This window comes from Pseudochaenichthys georgianus, unplaced genomic scaffold, assembly GCF_902827115.2.
Source record: "Pseudochaenichthys georgianus unplaced genomic scaffold, fPseGeo1.2 scaffold_967_arrow_ctg1, whole genome shotgun sequence".
In the NCBI taxonomy this organism is placed as follows: Eukaryota; Metazoa; Chordata; class Actinopteri; order Perciformes; family Channichthyidae; genus Pseudochaenichthys; species Pseudochaenichthys georgianus.
In genome coordinates this window covers 20,001-35,904 of record NW_027263491.1, presented here as the reverse complement: position 1 = coordinate 35,904, position 15,904 = coordinate 20,001, and the positions used below count along the sequence as shown (strand labels likewise).

Sequence of the window (15,904 nt, the reverse complement as noted above, 5' to 3'; positions counted from 1 at the left end):
GTTCAGGTCTCAGGTCAGGGTTCAGGTCTCAGGTCAGGGTTCAGGTCTCAGGTCAGGGGTCAGGTCTCAGGTCAGGGTTCAGGTCTCAGGTCAGGTCTCAGGTCAGGGTTCAGGTCTCAGGTCAGGGTTCAGGTCTCAGGTCAGGGTTCAGGTCTCAGGTCAGGGTTCAGGTCTCAGGTCAGGGTTCAGGTCTCAGGTCAGGGGTCAGGTCTCAGGTCAGGGTTCAGGTCTCAGGTCAGGGTTCAGGTCTCAGGTCAGGGTTCAGGTCTCAGGTCAGGTCTCAGGTCAGGGTTCAGGTCTCAGGTCAGGGTTCAGGTCTCAGGTCAGGGTTCAGGTCTCAGGTCAGGTCTCAGGTCAGGGTTCAGGTCTCAGGTCAGGTCTCAGGTCAGGGTTCAGGTCTCAGGTCAGGGTTCAGGTCTCAGGTCAGGGTTCAGGTCTCAGGTCAGGGTTCAGGTCTCAGGTCAGGGTTCAGGTCTCAGGTCAGGTCTCAGGTCAGGGTTCAGGTCTCAGGTCAGGGTTCAGGTCTCAGGTCAGGGGTCAGGTCTCAGGTCAGGGTTCAGGTCTCAGGTCAGGGGTCAGGTCTCAGGTCAGGGTTCAGGTCTCAGGTCAGGGTTCAGGTCTCAGGTCAGGGTTCAGGTCTCAGGTCAGGGGTCAGGTCTCAGGTCAGGGTTCAGGTCTCAGGTCAGGGTTCAGGTCTCAGGTCAGGGTTCAGGTCTCAGGTCAGGGTTCAGGTCTCAGGTCAGGGTTCAGGTCTCAGGTCAGGGGTCAGGTCTCAGGTCAGGGTTCAGGTCTCAGGTCAGGGTTCAGGTCTCAGGTCAGGGTTCAGGTCTCATGATGCTGAAAGGCTGATCTCTGATATCGTTGTAATTGTCTGTTGTGTTTCTGCAGCGCTGCACGTCGCCCTCCCCCAGCAGCCGTCCCGACCGAGCCACCGGGCAGCGCCGCTCCCCCCCAAAGCCCCCCAGCCCCCCCCCTCCTCGCTGCCCACCCCCTCATCCCTCCCCACGTTACCCTCGCCCCCCCGACCCCGCCCCCCCGAGCCCCCGTTGCACGGCATCCTGGGAACTCTCTCAGCTCAGCCCCCCCAGGCGCTACTGGAGGACGACGATGAGCCCCCCCCCTCAGAAGCCCCCACCCCTCTGAGTCAGGTGCAAAACTTCCTGCAGTCGCTGCAGCCTCGCCCCCCCGCCCCCCCCCTCACTCAGAGACACGTGCACACGCGGCAGCCACCCCCTCACGTGCACACGCCCACGCAGCAGCAGAAGGGGGCGGGCGCCCTGCAGCAGAAGGTGCAGCAGCCGTCGCCGAGGGGGAAACACACCGAGAGCTTCTCCACAGGTGAGGGGGGGCAACAATCATTATCATACATACACCTAATAATATAAATACCTAACAACTATACATTCCTCAAGAGTTATAAATAAATACATCTTAAGGCCAAGAAATATAAATACCTAAACAATAATAAATAAATCTAAAAAATAATAGATATTAACAAGATACCCCCTGCAGTAGTGTGTGTGTGTGTGTGTGTGTGTGTGTGTGTGTGTGTGTGTGTGTGTGTGTGTGTGTGTGTGTGTGTGTGTGTGTGTGTGTGTGTGTGTGTGTGTGTGTGTGTGTGTGTGTGTGTGTGTGTGTGTGTGTGTGTGTGTGTGTGTGTGTGTGTGTGTGTGTGTGTGTGTGTGTGTGTGTGTGTGGGGCTGTTAGTTAATCGTATTTTAATCTCCATTGCGATGGCTTTTATGAAAACAACGTAATCTAAACAAAACGATGATTTTGCTGCGTTCCCTTTCGCAACGATGCTCTCAATGTGTCTTGCGTTTTACAACCTGCCCCCCCCCCCACTTTCTCTACCTCGTCAAGCCTCTTAGCTACTTCCTGTTTCCAGAATAAGAGTACAATAGAATTCAACATTACAGGTTGACATCAGTTATCATGTATACATGTTCAGCAGCTTGATATCAACACATGATGTTTTCAGAGTCAGTGAATAATCGTATTTAATAATCGTGATATCGATATCGACCGAGTCACCTCCCTGCTCTCAGTACTGCGTTGAGCTGAATGTCGTGTTTCCTGCCAGGTGTCCCGCGTGAGAGCCCCCCCCCTCTGACCACGAGCTCTCCTCAGATGCCTCAGCTTCTCCCCATGGCTCAGCAGTCGCCGCCGCAGACGAAGAAACACGTGAGTGAGATGCTCTCCTGCTAAATCCAGGTCTCTCAGGTCCCTGTCCCCAGAGTCAGGTCTCTCAGGTCTCTGTCCCCAGAGTCAGGTCTCTCAGGTCTCTGTCCCCAGAGTCAGGTCTCTCAGGTCTCTGTCCCCAGAGTCAGGTCTCTCAGGTCTCTGTCCCCAGAGTCAGGTCTCTGTCCCCAGAGCCAGGTCTCTCAGGTCCCTGTCCCCAGAGTCAGGTCTCTGTCCCCAGAGCCAGGTCTCTCAGGTCCCTGTCCCCAGAGTCAGGTCTCTCAGGTCTCTGTCCCCAGAGTCAGGTCTCTCAGGTCTCTGTCCCCAGAGTCAGGTCTCTCAGGTCTCTGTCCCCAGAGTCAGGTCTCTGTCCCCAGAGCCAGGTCTCTCAGGTCCCTGTCCCCAGAGTCAGGTCTCTCAGGTCCCTGTCCCCAGAGTCAGGTCTCTCAGGTCTCTGTCCCCAGAGTCAGGTCTCTCAGGTCCCTGTCCCCAGAGTCAGGTCTCTCAGGTCCCTGTCCCCAGAGTCAGGTCTCTCAGGTCTCTGTCCCCAGAGTCAGGTCTCTCAGGTCTGGTCTCTGTCCCCAGAGTCAGGTCTCTCAGGTCTGCTCTCTGTCCCCAGAGTCAAGTCTCTCAGGTCTGGTCTCTGTCCCCAGAGTCAGGTCTCTCAGGTCTGCTCTCTGTCCCCAGAGTCATGTCTCTCAGGTCTGCTCTCCGTCCCCAGAGTCTCAGGTCTGCTCTCTGTCCCCAGAGTCAGGTCTCTCAGGTCTCTGTCCCCAGAGTCAGGTCTCTCAGGTCTGCTCTCTGTCCCCAGAGTCAGGTCTCTCAGGTCTGCTCTCTGTCCCCAGAGTCAGGTCTCTCAGGTCTGCTCTCTGTCCCCAGAGTCAGGTCTCTCAGGTCTGCTCTCCGTCCCCAGAGTCAGGTCTCTCAGGTCTGCTCTCCGTCCCCAGAGTCAGGTCTCTCAGGTCTGCTCTCTGTCCCCAGAGTCAGGTCTCTCAGGTCTGCTCTCCGTCCCCAGAGTCAGGTCTCTCAGGTCTGCTCTCTGTCCCCAGAGTCAGGTCTCTCAGGTCTGCTCTCTGTCCCCAGAGTCAGGTCTCTCAGGTCTGCTCTCTGTCCCCAGAGTCAGGTCTCTCAGGTCTGCTCTCTGTCCCCAGAGTCAGGTCTCTCAGGTCTGCTCTCTGTCCCCAGAGTCAGGTCTCCCAGGTCTGCTCTCTGTCCCCAGAGTCAGGTCTCTCAGGTCTGCTCTCTGTCCCCAGAGTCAGGTCTCTCAGGTCTGCTCTCTGTCCCCAGAGTCAGGTCTCTCAGGTCTGCTCTCTGTCCCCAGAGTCAGGTCTCTCAGGTCTGCTCTCCGTCCCCAGAGTCAGGTCTCTCAGGTCTGCTCTCTGTCCCCAGAGTCAGGTCTCTCAGGTCTGCTCTCTGTCCCCAGAGTCAGGTCTCTCAGGTCTGCTCTCTGTCCCCAGAGTCAGGTCTCTCAGGTCTGCTCTCTGTCCCCAGAGTCAGGTCTCTCAGGTCTGCTCTCTGTCCCCAGAGTCAGGTCTCTCAGGTCTGCTCTCCGTCCCCAGAGTCAGGTCTCTCAGGTCTGCTCTCTGTCCCCAGAGTCAGGTCTCTCAGGTCTGCTCTCTGTCCCCAGAGTCAGGTCTCTCAGGTCTGCTCTCTGTCCCCAGAGTCAGGTCTCTCAGGTTGAAAGATTCTATATAAATAAAGTTGCCTCGTGTGTGTGTGTGTGTGTGTGTGTGTGTGTGTGTGTGTGTGTGTGTGTGTGTGTGTGTGTGTGTGTGTGTGTGTGTGTGTGTGTGTGTGTGTGTGTGTGTGTGTGTGTGTGTGTGTGGTGTGTGTGTGTGTGTGTGTGTGTGTGTGTGTGTGTGTGTGTGTGTGTGTGTGTGTGTGTGTGTGTGTGTGTGTGTGTGTGTGTGTGTGTGCAGGAGCAGAGGTCCAACATGCTGCCGGTGAAGGAGGAGAAACCCTCCCTGTCTCCCGTCCTCCCCCCCTCCCCCTTCAGCCCCGCCCTGCGTCAGGACTCCCACAAGCACGACAGCAAGCACAGTGAGTCCCTTCATACTGTCCCTCCTCTTCATCAGTATATCCCAGGTCCCCTATCATCCTCCTCTTCATCAGTATATCCCAGGTCCCCTATCACCCTCCTCTTCATCACTATATCCCAGGTCCCTATCATCCTCCTCTTCATCAGTATATCCCAGGTCCCCTATCATCCTCCTCTTCATCAGTATATCCCAGGTCCCCTATCATCCTCCTCTTCATCAGTATATCCCAGGTCCCCTATCATCCTCCTCTTCATCAGTATATCCCAGGTCCCCTATCATCCTCCTCTTCATCAGTATATCCCAGGTCCCCTATCATCCTCCTCTTCATCAGTATATCCCAGGTCCCCTATCATCCTCCTCTTCATCAATATATCCCAGGTCCCCTATCATCCTCCTCTTCATCAGTATATCCCAGGTCCCCTATCATCCTCCTCTTCATCAGTATATCCCAGGTCCCCTATCATCCTCCTCTTCATCAGTATATCCCAGGTCCCCTATCATCCTCCTCTTCATCAGTATATCCCAGGTCCCCTATCATCCTCCTCTTCATCAGTATATCCCAGGTCCCCTATCATCCTCCTCTTCATCAGTATATCCCAGGTCCCCTATCATCCTCCTCTTCATCAGTATATCCCAGGTCCCCTATCATCCTCCTCTTCATCACTATATCCCAGGTCCCCTATCATCCTCCTCTTCATCAATATATCCCAGGTCCCCTATCATCCTCCTCTTCATCAGTATATCCCAGGTCCCCTATCATCCTCCTCTTCATCAGTATATCCCAGGTCCCCTATCATCCTCCTCTTCATCAGTATATCCCAGGTCCCTATCATCCTCCTCTTCATCAGTATATCCCAGGTCCCCTATCATCCTCCTCTTCATCACTATATCCCAGGTCCCCTATCATCCTCCTCTTCATCAGTATATCCCAGGTCCCCTATCATCCTCCTCTTCATCAGTATATCCCAGGTCCCCTATCATCCTCCTCTTCATCAATATATCCCAGGTCCCCTATCATCCTCCTCTTCATCAGTATATCCCAGGTCCCCTATCATCCTCCTCTTCATCAGTATATCCCAGGTCCCCTATCATCCTCCTCTTCATCAGTATATCCCAGGTCCCCTATCATCCTCCTCTTCATCAGTATATCCCAGGTCCCCTATCATCCCTCCTCTTCATCAGTATATCCCAGGTCCCCTATCATCCTCCTCTTCATCAGTATATCCCAGGTCCCCTATCATCCTCCTCTTCATCAGTATATCCCAGGTCCCCTATCATCCTCCTCTTCATCAGTATATCCCAGGTCCCCTATCATCCTCCTCTTCATCAGTATATCCCAGGTCCCCTATCATCCTCCTCTTCATCAGTATATCCCAGGTCCCCTATCATCCTCCTCTTCATCAGTATATCCCAGGTCCCCTATCATCCTCCTCTTCATCAGTATATCCCAGGTCCCCTATCATCCTCCTCTTCCAGTATATCCCAGGTCCCCTATCATCCTCCTCTTCATCAGTATATCCCAGGTCCCCTATCATCCTCCTCTTCATCAGTATATCCCAGGTCCCCTATCATCCTCCTCTTCATCAGTATATCCCAGGTCCCCTATCATCCTCCTCTTCATCAGTATATCCCAGGTCCCTATCATCCTCCTCTTCATCAGTATATCCCAGGTCCCTATCATCCTCCTCTTCATCAGTATATCCCAGGTCCCCTATCATCCTCCTCTTCATCAGTATATCCCAGGTCCCCTATCATCCTCCTCTTCATCAGTATATCCCAGGTCCCTATCATCCTCCTCTTCATCAGTATATCCCAGGTCCCCTATCATCCTCCTCTTCATCAGTATATCCCAGGTCCCTATCATCCTCCTCTTCATCAGTATATCCCAGGTCCCCTATCATCCTCCTCTTCATCAGTATATCCCAGGTCCCCTATCATCCTCCTCTTCATCAGTATATCCCAGGTCCCCTATCATCCTCCTCTTCATCAGTATATCCCAGGTCCCCTATCATCCTCCTCTTCATCAGTATATCCCAGGTCCCCTATCATCCTCCTCTTCATCAGTATATCCCAGGTCCCTATCATCCTCCTCTTCATCAGTATATCCCAGGTCCCTATCATCCTCCTCTTCATCAGTATATCCCAGGTCCCCTATCATCCTCCTCTTCATCAGTATATCCCAGGTCCCCTATCATCCTCCTCTTCATCAGTATATCCCAGGTCCCTATCATCCTCCTCTTCATCAGTATATCCCAGGTCCCCTATCATCCTCCTCTTCATCAGTATATCCCAGGTCCCCTATCATCCTCCTCTTCATCAGTATATCCCAGGTCCCTATCATCCTCCTCTTCATCAGTATATCCCAGGTCCCTATCATCCTCCTCTTCATCAGTATATCCCAGGTCCCTATCATCCTCCTCTTCATCAGTATATCCCAGGTCCCTATCATCCTCCTCTTCATCAGTATATCCCAGGTCCCCTATCATCCTCCTCTTCATCAGTATATCCCAGGTCCCTATCATCCTCCTCTTCATCAATATATCCCAGGTCCCCTATCATCCTCCTCTTCATCAGTATATCCCAGGTCCCCTATCATCCTCCTCTTCATCAGTATATCCCAGGTCCCCTATCATCCTCCTCTTCATCAGTATATCCCAGGTCCCCTATCACCCTCCTCTTCATCACTATATCCCAGGTCCCTATCATCCTCCTCTTCATCAGTATATCCCAGGTCCCTATCATCCTCCTCTTCATCAGTATATCCCAGGTCCCTATCATCCTCCTCTTCATCAGTATATCCCAGTTCTCAGATATATCCAGAGCCTGTCTCTGATTGGCTGAACCACCAAACAGATCATTGCAGCATTACCCATAATCCCCTCTGTTTCAGCCCTGTTTCCAAAGTGCTGATTCTCCGTTACTTCAGATGACATTTGGTTACAAAGAACTCAATGGTGCTCTAGAGGAGATCCAGGTGATAAGGGGGGGGGGGGTACCTTGTTGCTGATTGGCTAATGGTTACACAGACAACACATCGTGATGACATCATCAAGTGGCCAGGTTCTGATAGACACGGATCAGGACACGGCGATGCGTTCAGGCTCCATTCGGTGCAGACACTACGCCGTTACCATGACATCGTAGTTAAACAGGAAGTGTGTGTTTCCGCAGGACTGGAAGGAGAAGTACATCAGTGAGGACTACCCCAAGATCTTTGAAAACAACTCCATCGTGACGCAGGTAAACACAAAGCCTATCAACTATTCCTTATACTTAGTTTCTCTTAGTTGAAAATATGGTTCAAGGTCCCGTGTCCGTTTCCCCTGATCACAGCTCCCTCCCTGTGAGCCCGCTGTGCTCTGATTGGTCAGCTCGCCCACCGTGCTCTGATTGGTCAGCTCGCCCGCTGTGCTCTATTGGTCAGCTCGCCCACCGTGCTCTGATTAGTCAGCTCGCCCACCGTGCTCTGATTGGTCAGCTCGCCCACCGTGCTCTGATTGGTCAGCTCGCCCACCGTGCTCTGATTGGTCAGCTCGCCCACCGTGCTCTGATTAGTCAGCTCGCCCACCGTGCTCTGATTGGTCAGCTCGCCCACCGTGCTCTGATTGGTCAGCTCGCCCACCGTGCTCTGATTGGTCAGCTCGCCCACCGTGCTCTGATTGGTCAGCTCGCCCACCGTGCTCTGATTAGTCAGCTCGCCCACCGTGCTCTGATTGGTCAGCTCGCCCACCGTGCTCTGATTGGTCAGCTCGCCCACCGTGCTCTGATTGGTCAGCTCGCACACCGTGCTCTGATTGGTCAGCTCGCCCACCGTGCTCTATTGGTCAGCTCGCCCACCGTGCTCTGATTAGTCAGCTCGCCCACCGTGCTCTGATTGGTCAGCTCGCCCACCGTGCTCTGATTGGTCAGCTCGCCCACCGTGCTCTGATTGGTCAGCTCGCACACCGTGCTCTGATTGGTCAGCTCGCCCACCGTGCTCTGATTGGTCAGCTCGCCCACTGTGCTCTGATTGGTCAGCTCGCCCACTGTGCTCTGATTGGTCAGCTCGCCCACTGTGCTCTGATTGGTCAGCTCGCCCACTGTGTTCTGATTGGTCAGCTCGCCCACTGTGCTCTGATTGGTCAGCTCGCACACCGTGCTCTGATTGGTCAGCTCGCCCACCGTGCTCTGATTGGTCAGCACGCACACTGTGCTCTGATTGGTCAGCTCGCACACCGTGCTCTGATTGGTCAGCTCGCCCACCGTGCTCTGATTGGTCAGCTCGCACACTGTGCTCTGATTGGTCAACCACCAGAGAGGCTCCGCCCATATCTAACAGTGCTGTTCCCGGCTCCGAGCGGAACATCAGTCTTAAGATGGCGTCGGTGCAGCCGTACGCTAACTAACCCACCTGCACCTACAGAGAAATGAGAGGCAGCCCAGCTGACAGTTAAACCATGATGCAGCCAGCTCGCTGACAACACCGGCAGCAGCACACGACATCATATGCAAGATACACCCCACACAGCGCACACCCATAGAGCCTCCATGTTCAGACCCGATCGTGGACCTCTGCCATCGAAGGTTCCCTCACAAGACACAGACCCTCGTTGGCATGACTGCATACAGCTTTGAACTGAACCTGAGCGTCCAACAGGATGTTCGGCTGGCAGAGGGTGCGGCCATAGCTCTGGGCGTGGCTACTGGGTATCCCTACGTGGCTACTGGGTATCCCTACGTAGATACTGGGTATCCCTACGTGGCTACTGGGTATCCCTACGTGGCTACTGGGTATCCCTACGTAGCTACTGGGTATCCCTACGTGGCTACTGGGTATCCCTACGTAGCTACTGGGTATCCCTACGTAGCTACTGGGTATCCCTACGTGGCTACTGGGTATCCCTACGTGGCTACTGGGTATCCCTACGTAGCTACTGGGTATCCCTACGTGGCTACTGGGTATCCCTACGTGGCTACTGGGTATCCCTACGTAGATACTGGGTAACCCTACGTAGATACTGGGTATCCCTACGTGGCTACTGGGTATCCCTACGTAGCTACTGGGTATCCCTACGTAGCTACTGGGTATCCCTACGTAGCTACTGGGTATCCCTACGTGGCTACTGGGTATCCCTACGTAGATACTGGGTATCCCTACGTGGCTACTGGGTATCCTTACGTAGATACTGGGTATCCCTACGTGGCTACTGGGTATCCCTACGTGGCTACTGGGTATCCCTACGTGGCTACTGGGTATCCCTACGTGGCTACTGGGTATCCCTACGTAGCTACTGGGTATCCCTACGTGGCTACTGGGTATCCCTACGTAGATACTGGGTATCCCTACGTGGCTACTGGGTATCCCTACGTAGATACTGGGTATCCCTACGTGGCTACTGGGTATCCCTACGTGGCTACTGGGTATCCCTACGTAGATACTGGGTATCCCTACGTAGCTACTGGGTATCCCTACGTGGCTACTGGGTATCCCTACGTAGATACTGGGTATCCCTACGTGGCTACTGGGTATCCCTACGTAGCTACTGGGTATCCCTACGTGGCTACTGGGTATCCCTACGTAGATACTGGGTATCCCTACGTGGCTACTGGGTATCCCTACGTAGCTACTGGGTATCCCTACGTAGCTACTGGGTATCCCTACGTAGATACTGGGTATCTCTACGTAGATACTGGGTATCCCTACGTGGCTACTGGGTATCCCTACGTAGCTACTGGGTATCCCTACGTAGCTACTGGGTATCCCTACGTAGCTACTGGGTATCCCTACGTGGCTACTGGGTATCCCTACGTAGATACTGGGTATCCCTACGTGGCTACTGGGTATCCTTACGTAGATACTGGGTATCCCTACGTGGCTACTGGGTATCCCTACGTGGCTACTGGGTATCCCTACGTAGCTACTGGGTATCCCTACGTGGCTACTGGGTATCCCTACGTAGCTACTGGGTATCCCTACGTGGCTACTGGGTATCCCTACGTAGATACTGGGTATCCCTACGTGGCTACTGGGTATCCCTACGTGGCTACTGGGTATCCCTACGTGGCTACTGGGTATCCCTACGTGGCTACTGGGTATCCCTACGTAGCTACTGGGTATCCCTACGTAGCTACTGGGTATCCCTACGTGGCTACTGGGTATCCCTACGTAGCTACTGGGTATCCCTACGTGGCTACTGGGTATCCCTACGTAGCTACTGGGTATCCCTACGTGGCTACTGGGTATCCCTACGTGGCTACTGGGTATCCCTACGTGGCTACTGGGTATCCCTACGTGGCTACTGGGTATCCCTACGTAGCTACTGGGTATCCCTACGTGGCTACTGGGTATCCCTACGTGGCTACTGGGTATCCCTACGTGGCTACTGGGTATCCCTACGTAGCTACTGGGTATCCCTACGTAGCTACTGGGTATCCCTACGTGGCTACTGGGTATCCCTACGTGGCTACTGGGTATCCCTACGTGGCTACTGGGTATCCCTACGTAGCGATACGCAGGAAGAAAATGAGAAATGTCCAACGAGGCGTGTTGGGGAGGTCTTCTCTGTGGTAGTTGTACTCGCTACAGGGTGCACGTTGAGGGTTTGTGACTCTGCAGAACACGAGGGGACGGGTCAGAACCAGAACAGCGTCACACGGGACCTTTAATGTTGAAGTAAATCCACGGATAGAAAGACTCCTTGTTCAATGTCCACGAACAACTGTCCTCCCAGTGTTTAACATCAGACAATATTGTGTGTGTGTGTGTGTGTGTGTGTGTGTGTGTGTGTGTGTGTGTGTGTGTGTGTGTGCGTGTGTGTGTGTGTGTGCGTGCACGTGTGTGTGCGTGTGTGTGTGCGTGTGTGTGTGTGCAGCCCTGTCCAGATGTGTACTGGTTCCCAGCGTTCTCAGAGAAGATGTGCGACCACCTGGTGGAAACCATGGAGGCCCTGGACGACTGGTCGGGGGGGAAGCACAAGGTGAGCTCTTTAGGGCTTTCTGAAGAGCTGGCCATCTGCCGAGCTTCTTTTTAAGATACAGCTCTTATTCTGAAAATCAAACCTCTTCCTGAGCTTCCTGTTAGGATAGAGCTAATCGACGGAGCTTTTATTTTGAAACGTCCCGTGTGCAGGACGAGCGTCTGGCGGGAGGGTACGAGAACGTTCCCACGGTGGACACGCACATGACTCAGATCGGCTTCGAGAAGGAGTGGCTCAAGTTCCTGAAGGAGTACATCAGCCCCATCACTGAGAAGCTGTACCCCGGGTACTACCCCAAGGTACTGTACATATATATATATACACACTACATCAGCCCCATCACTGAGAAGCTGTACCCCGGGTACTACCCCAAGGTACTGTACATATATATACACTAATCTGTACACCGGGTACTACCCCAAGGTACTGTACATATATATACACTAAGCTGTACCCCGGGTACTACCCCAAGGTACTGTACATATATATACACTAAGCAGTACGCCGGGTACTACCCCAAGGTACTGTACATATATATACACTAAGCTGTACGCCGGGTACTACCCCAAGGTACTGTACATATATATACACTAAGCTGTACCCCGGGTACTACCCCAAGGTACTGTACATATATCTACACTAAGCTGTACCCCGGGTACTACCCCAAGGTACTAATATATATATATATACACACTACATCAGCCCCATCACTGAGAAGCTGTACCCCGGGTACTACCCCAAGGTACTGTACATATATATACACTAAGCAGTACGCCGGGTACTACCCCAAGGTACTGTACATATATCTACACTAAGCTGTACCCCGGGTACTACCCCAAGGTACTAATATATATATATACACACTACATCAGCCCCATCACTGAGAAGCTGTACCCCGGGTACTACCCCAAGGTACTGTACATATATATACACTAATCTGTACACCGGGTACTACCCCAAGGTACTGTACATATATATACACTAAGCAGTACGCCGGGTACTACCCCAAGGTACTGTACATATAAATACACTAAGCAGTACGCCGGGTACTACCCCAAGGTACTGTACATATATATACACTAAGCTGTACCCCGGGTACTACCCCAAGGTACTGTACATATATATACACTAAGCAGTACGCCGGGTACTACCCCAAGGTACTGTACATATATATACACTAAGCTGTACGCCGGGTACTATCCTAAGGTACTGTACATATATATACACTAAGCAGTACGCCGGGTACTACCCCAAGGTACTGTACATATATATACACTAAGCAGTACGCCGGGTACTACCCCAAGGTACTGTACATATAAATACACTAAGCAGTACGCCGGGTACTACCCCAAGGTACTGTACATATATATACACTAAGCTGTACCCCGGGTACTACCCCAAGGTACTGTACATATATATACACTAAGCAGTACGCCGGGTACTACCCCAAGGTACTGTACATATATATACACTAAGCTGTACCCCGGGTACTACCCCAAGGTACTGTACATATATCTACACTAAGCTGTACCCCGGGTACTACCCCAAGGTACTAATATATATATATACACACTACATCAGCCCCATCACTGAGAAGCTGTACCCCGGGTACTACCCCAAGGTACTGTACATATATATACACTAAGCAGTACGCCGGGTACTACCCCAAGGTACTGTACATATATCTACACTAAGCTGTACCCCGGGTACTACCCCAAGGTACTAATATATATATATACACACTACATCAGCCCCATCACTGAGAAGCTGTACCCCGGGTACTACCCCAAGGTACTGTACATATATATACACTAAGCAGTACGCCGGGTACTACCCCAAGGTACTGTACATATAAATACACTAAGCAGTACGCCGGGTACTACCCCAAGGTACTGTACATATATATACACTAAGCAGTACGCCGGGTACTACCCCAAGGTACTGTACATATATATACACTAAGCTGTACCCCGGGTACTACCCCAAGGTACTGTACATATATATACACTAAGCTGTACGCCGGGTACTACCCCAAGGTACTGTACATATATATACACTAAGCAGTACGCCGGGTACTACCCCAAGGTACTGTACATATATATACACTAAGCTGTACCCCGGGTACTACCCCAAGGTACTGTACATATATATACACTAAGCTGTACGCCGGGTACTACCCCAAGGTACTGTACATATATATACACTAAGCTGTACCCCGGGTACTACCCCAAGGTACTGTACATATATATACACTAAGCTGTACCCCGGGTACTACCCCAAGGTACTGTACATATATATACACTAAGCTGTACGCCGGGTACTACCCCAAGGTACTGTACATATATATACACTAAGCTGTACCCCCGGGTACTACCCCAAGGTACTGTACATATATATACACTAAGCAGTATGCCGGGTACTACCCCAAGGTACTGTACATATATATACACTAAGCTGTACGCCGGGTACTATCCTAAGGTACTGTACATATATATACACTAAGCAGTACGCCGGGTACTACCCCAAGGTACTGTACATATATATACACTAAGCAGTACGCCGGGTACTACCCCAAGGTACTGTACATATAAATACACTAAGCAGTACGCCGGGTACTACCCCAAGGTACTGTACATATATATACACTAAGCTGTACCCCGGGTACTACCCCAAGGTACTGTACATATATATACACTAAGCAGTACGCCGGGTACTACCCCAAGGTACTGTACATATATATACACTAAGCTGTACCCCGGGTACTACCCCAAGGTACTGTACATATATCTACACTAAGCTGTACCCCGGGTACTACCCCAAGGTACTAATATATATATATACACACTACATCAGCCCCATCACTGAGAAGCTGTACCCCGGGTACTACCCCAAGGTACTGTACATATATATACACTAAGCAGTACGCCGGGTACTACCCCAAGGTACTGTACATATATCTACACTAAGCTGTACCCGGGTACTACCCCAAGGTACTAATATATATATATACACACTACATCAGCCCCATCACTGAGAAGCTGTACCCCGGGTACTACCCCAAGGTACTGTACATATATATACACTAAGCAGTACGCCGGGTACTACCCCAAGGTACTGTACATATAAATACACTAAGCAGTACGCCGGGTACTACCCCAAGGTACTGTACATATATATACACTAAGCAGTACGCCGGGTACTACCCCAAGGTACTGTACATATATATACACTAAGCTGTACCCCGGGTACTACCCCAAGGTACTGTACATATATATACACTAAGCTGTACGCCGGGTACTACCCCAAGGTACTGTACATATATATACACTAAGCAGTACGCCGGGTACTACCCCAAGGTACTGTACATATATATACACTAAGCTGTACCCCGGGTACTACCCCAAGGTACTGTACATATATATACACTAAGCTGTACCCCGGGTACTACCCCAAGGTACTGTACATATATATACACTAAGCTGTACGCCGGGTACTACCCCAAGGTACTGTACATATATATACACTAAGCTGTACCCCGGGTACTACCCCAAGGTACTGTACATATATATACACTAAGCAGTACGCCGGGTACTACCCCAAGGTACTGTACATATATATACACTAAGCTGTACGCCGGGTACTATCCTAAGGTACTGTACATATATATACACTAAGCAGTACGCCGGGTACTACCCCAAGGTACTGTACATATATATACACTAAGCAGTACGCCAGGTACTACCCCAAGGTACTGTACATATAAATACACTAAGCAGTACGCCGGGTACTACCCCAAGGTACTGTACATATATATACACTAAGCTGTACCCCGGGTACTACCCCAAGGTACTGTACATATATATACACTAAGCAGTACGCCGGGTACTACCCCAAGGTACTGTACATATATATACACTAAGCTGTACCCCGGGTACTACCCCAAGGTACTGTACATATATCTACACTAAGCTGTACCCCGGGTACTACCCCAAGGTACTAATATATATATATACACACTACATCAGCCCCATCACTGAGAAGCTGTACCCCGGGTACTACCCCAAGGTACTGTACATATATATACACTAAGCAGTACGCCGGGTACTACCCCAAGGTACTGTACATATAAATACACTAAGCAGTACGCCGGGTACTACCCCAAGGTACTGTACATATATATACACTAAGCAGTACGCCGGGTACTACCCCAAGGTACTGTACATATATATACACTAAGCTGTACCCCGGGTACTACCCCAAGGTACTGTACATATATATACACTAAGCTGTACGCCGGGTACTACCCCAAGGTACTGTACATATATATACACTAAGCAGTACGCCGGGTACTACCCCAAGGTACTGTACATATATATACACTAAGCAGTACGCCGGGTACTACCCCAAGGTACTGTACATATATATACACTAAGCTGTACGCCGGGTACTACCCCAAGGTACTGTACATATATATACACTAAGCTGTACCCCGGGTACTACCCCAAGGTACTGTACATATATATACACTAAGCTGTACCCCGGGTACTACCCCAAGGTACTGTACATATATATACACTAAGCTGTACGCCGGGTACTACCCCAAGGTACTGTACATATATATACACTAAGCTGTACGCCGGGTACTACCCCAAGGTACTGTACATATATATACACTAAGCTGTACCCCGGGTACTACCCCAAGGTACTGTACATATATATACACTAAGC

General features: G+C 51.3%; 1 protein-coding gene across 1 annotated transcript in view; it reads left to right on the top strand.

The window, feature by feature from the left end:
• Positions 1-15,904, top strand: part of LOC117444866 (bromodomain-containing protein 4-like) — a 40,389-nt gene that overhangs the window by 18,804 nt on the left and 5,681 nt on the right. Inside the window, 7 exon segments of the mRNA XM_071202801.1 lie at positions 889-1,338; positions 2,084-2,184; positions 4,101-4,221; positions 6,869-6,987; positions 7,392-7,460; positions 11,072-11,176; positions 11,329-11,475. Coding sequence (XP_071058902.1) covers positions 889-1,338; positions 2,084-2,184; positions 4,101-4,221; positions 6,869-6,987; positions 7,392-7,460; positions 11,072-11,176; positions 11,329-11,475 — 1,112 coding nt within the window.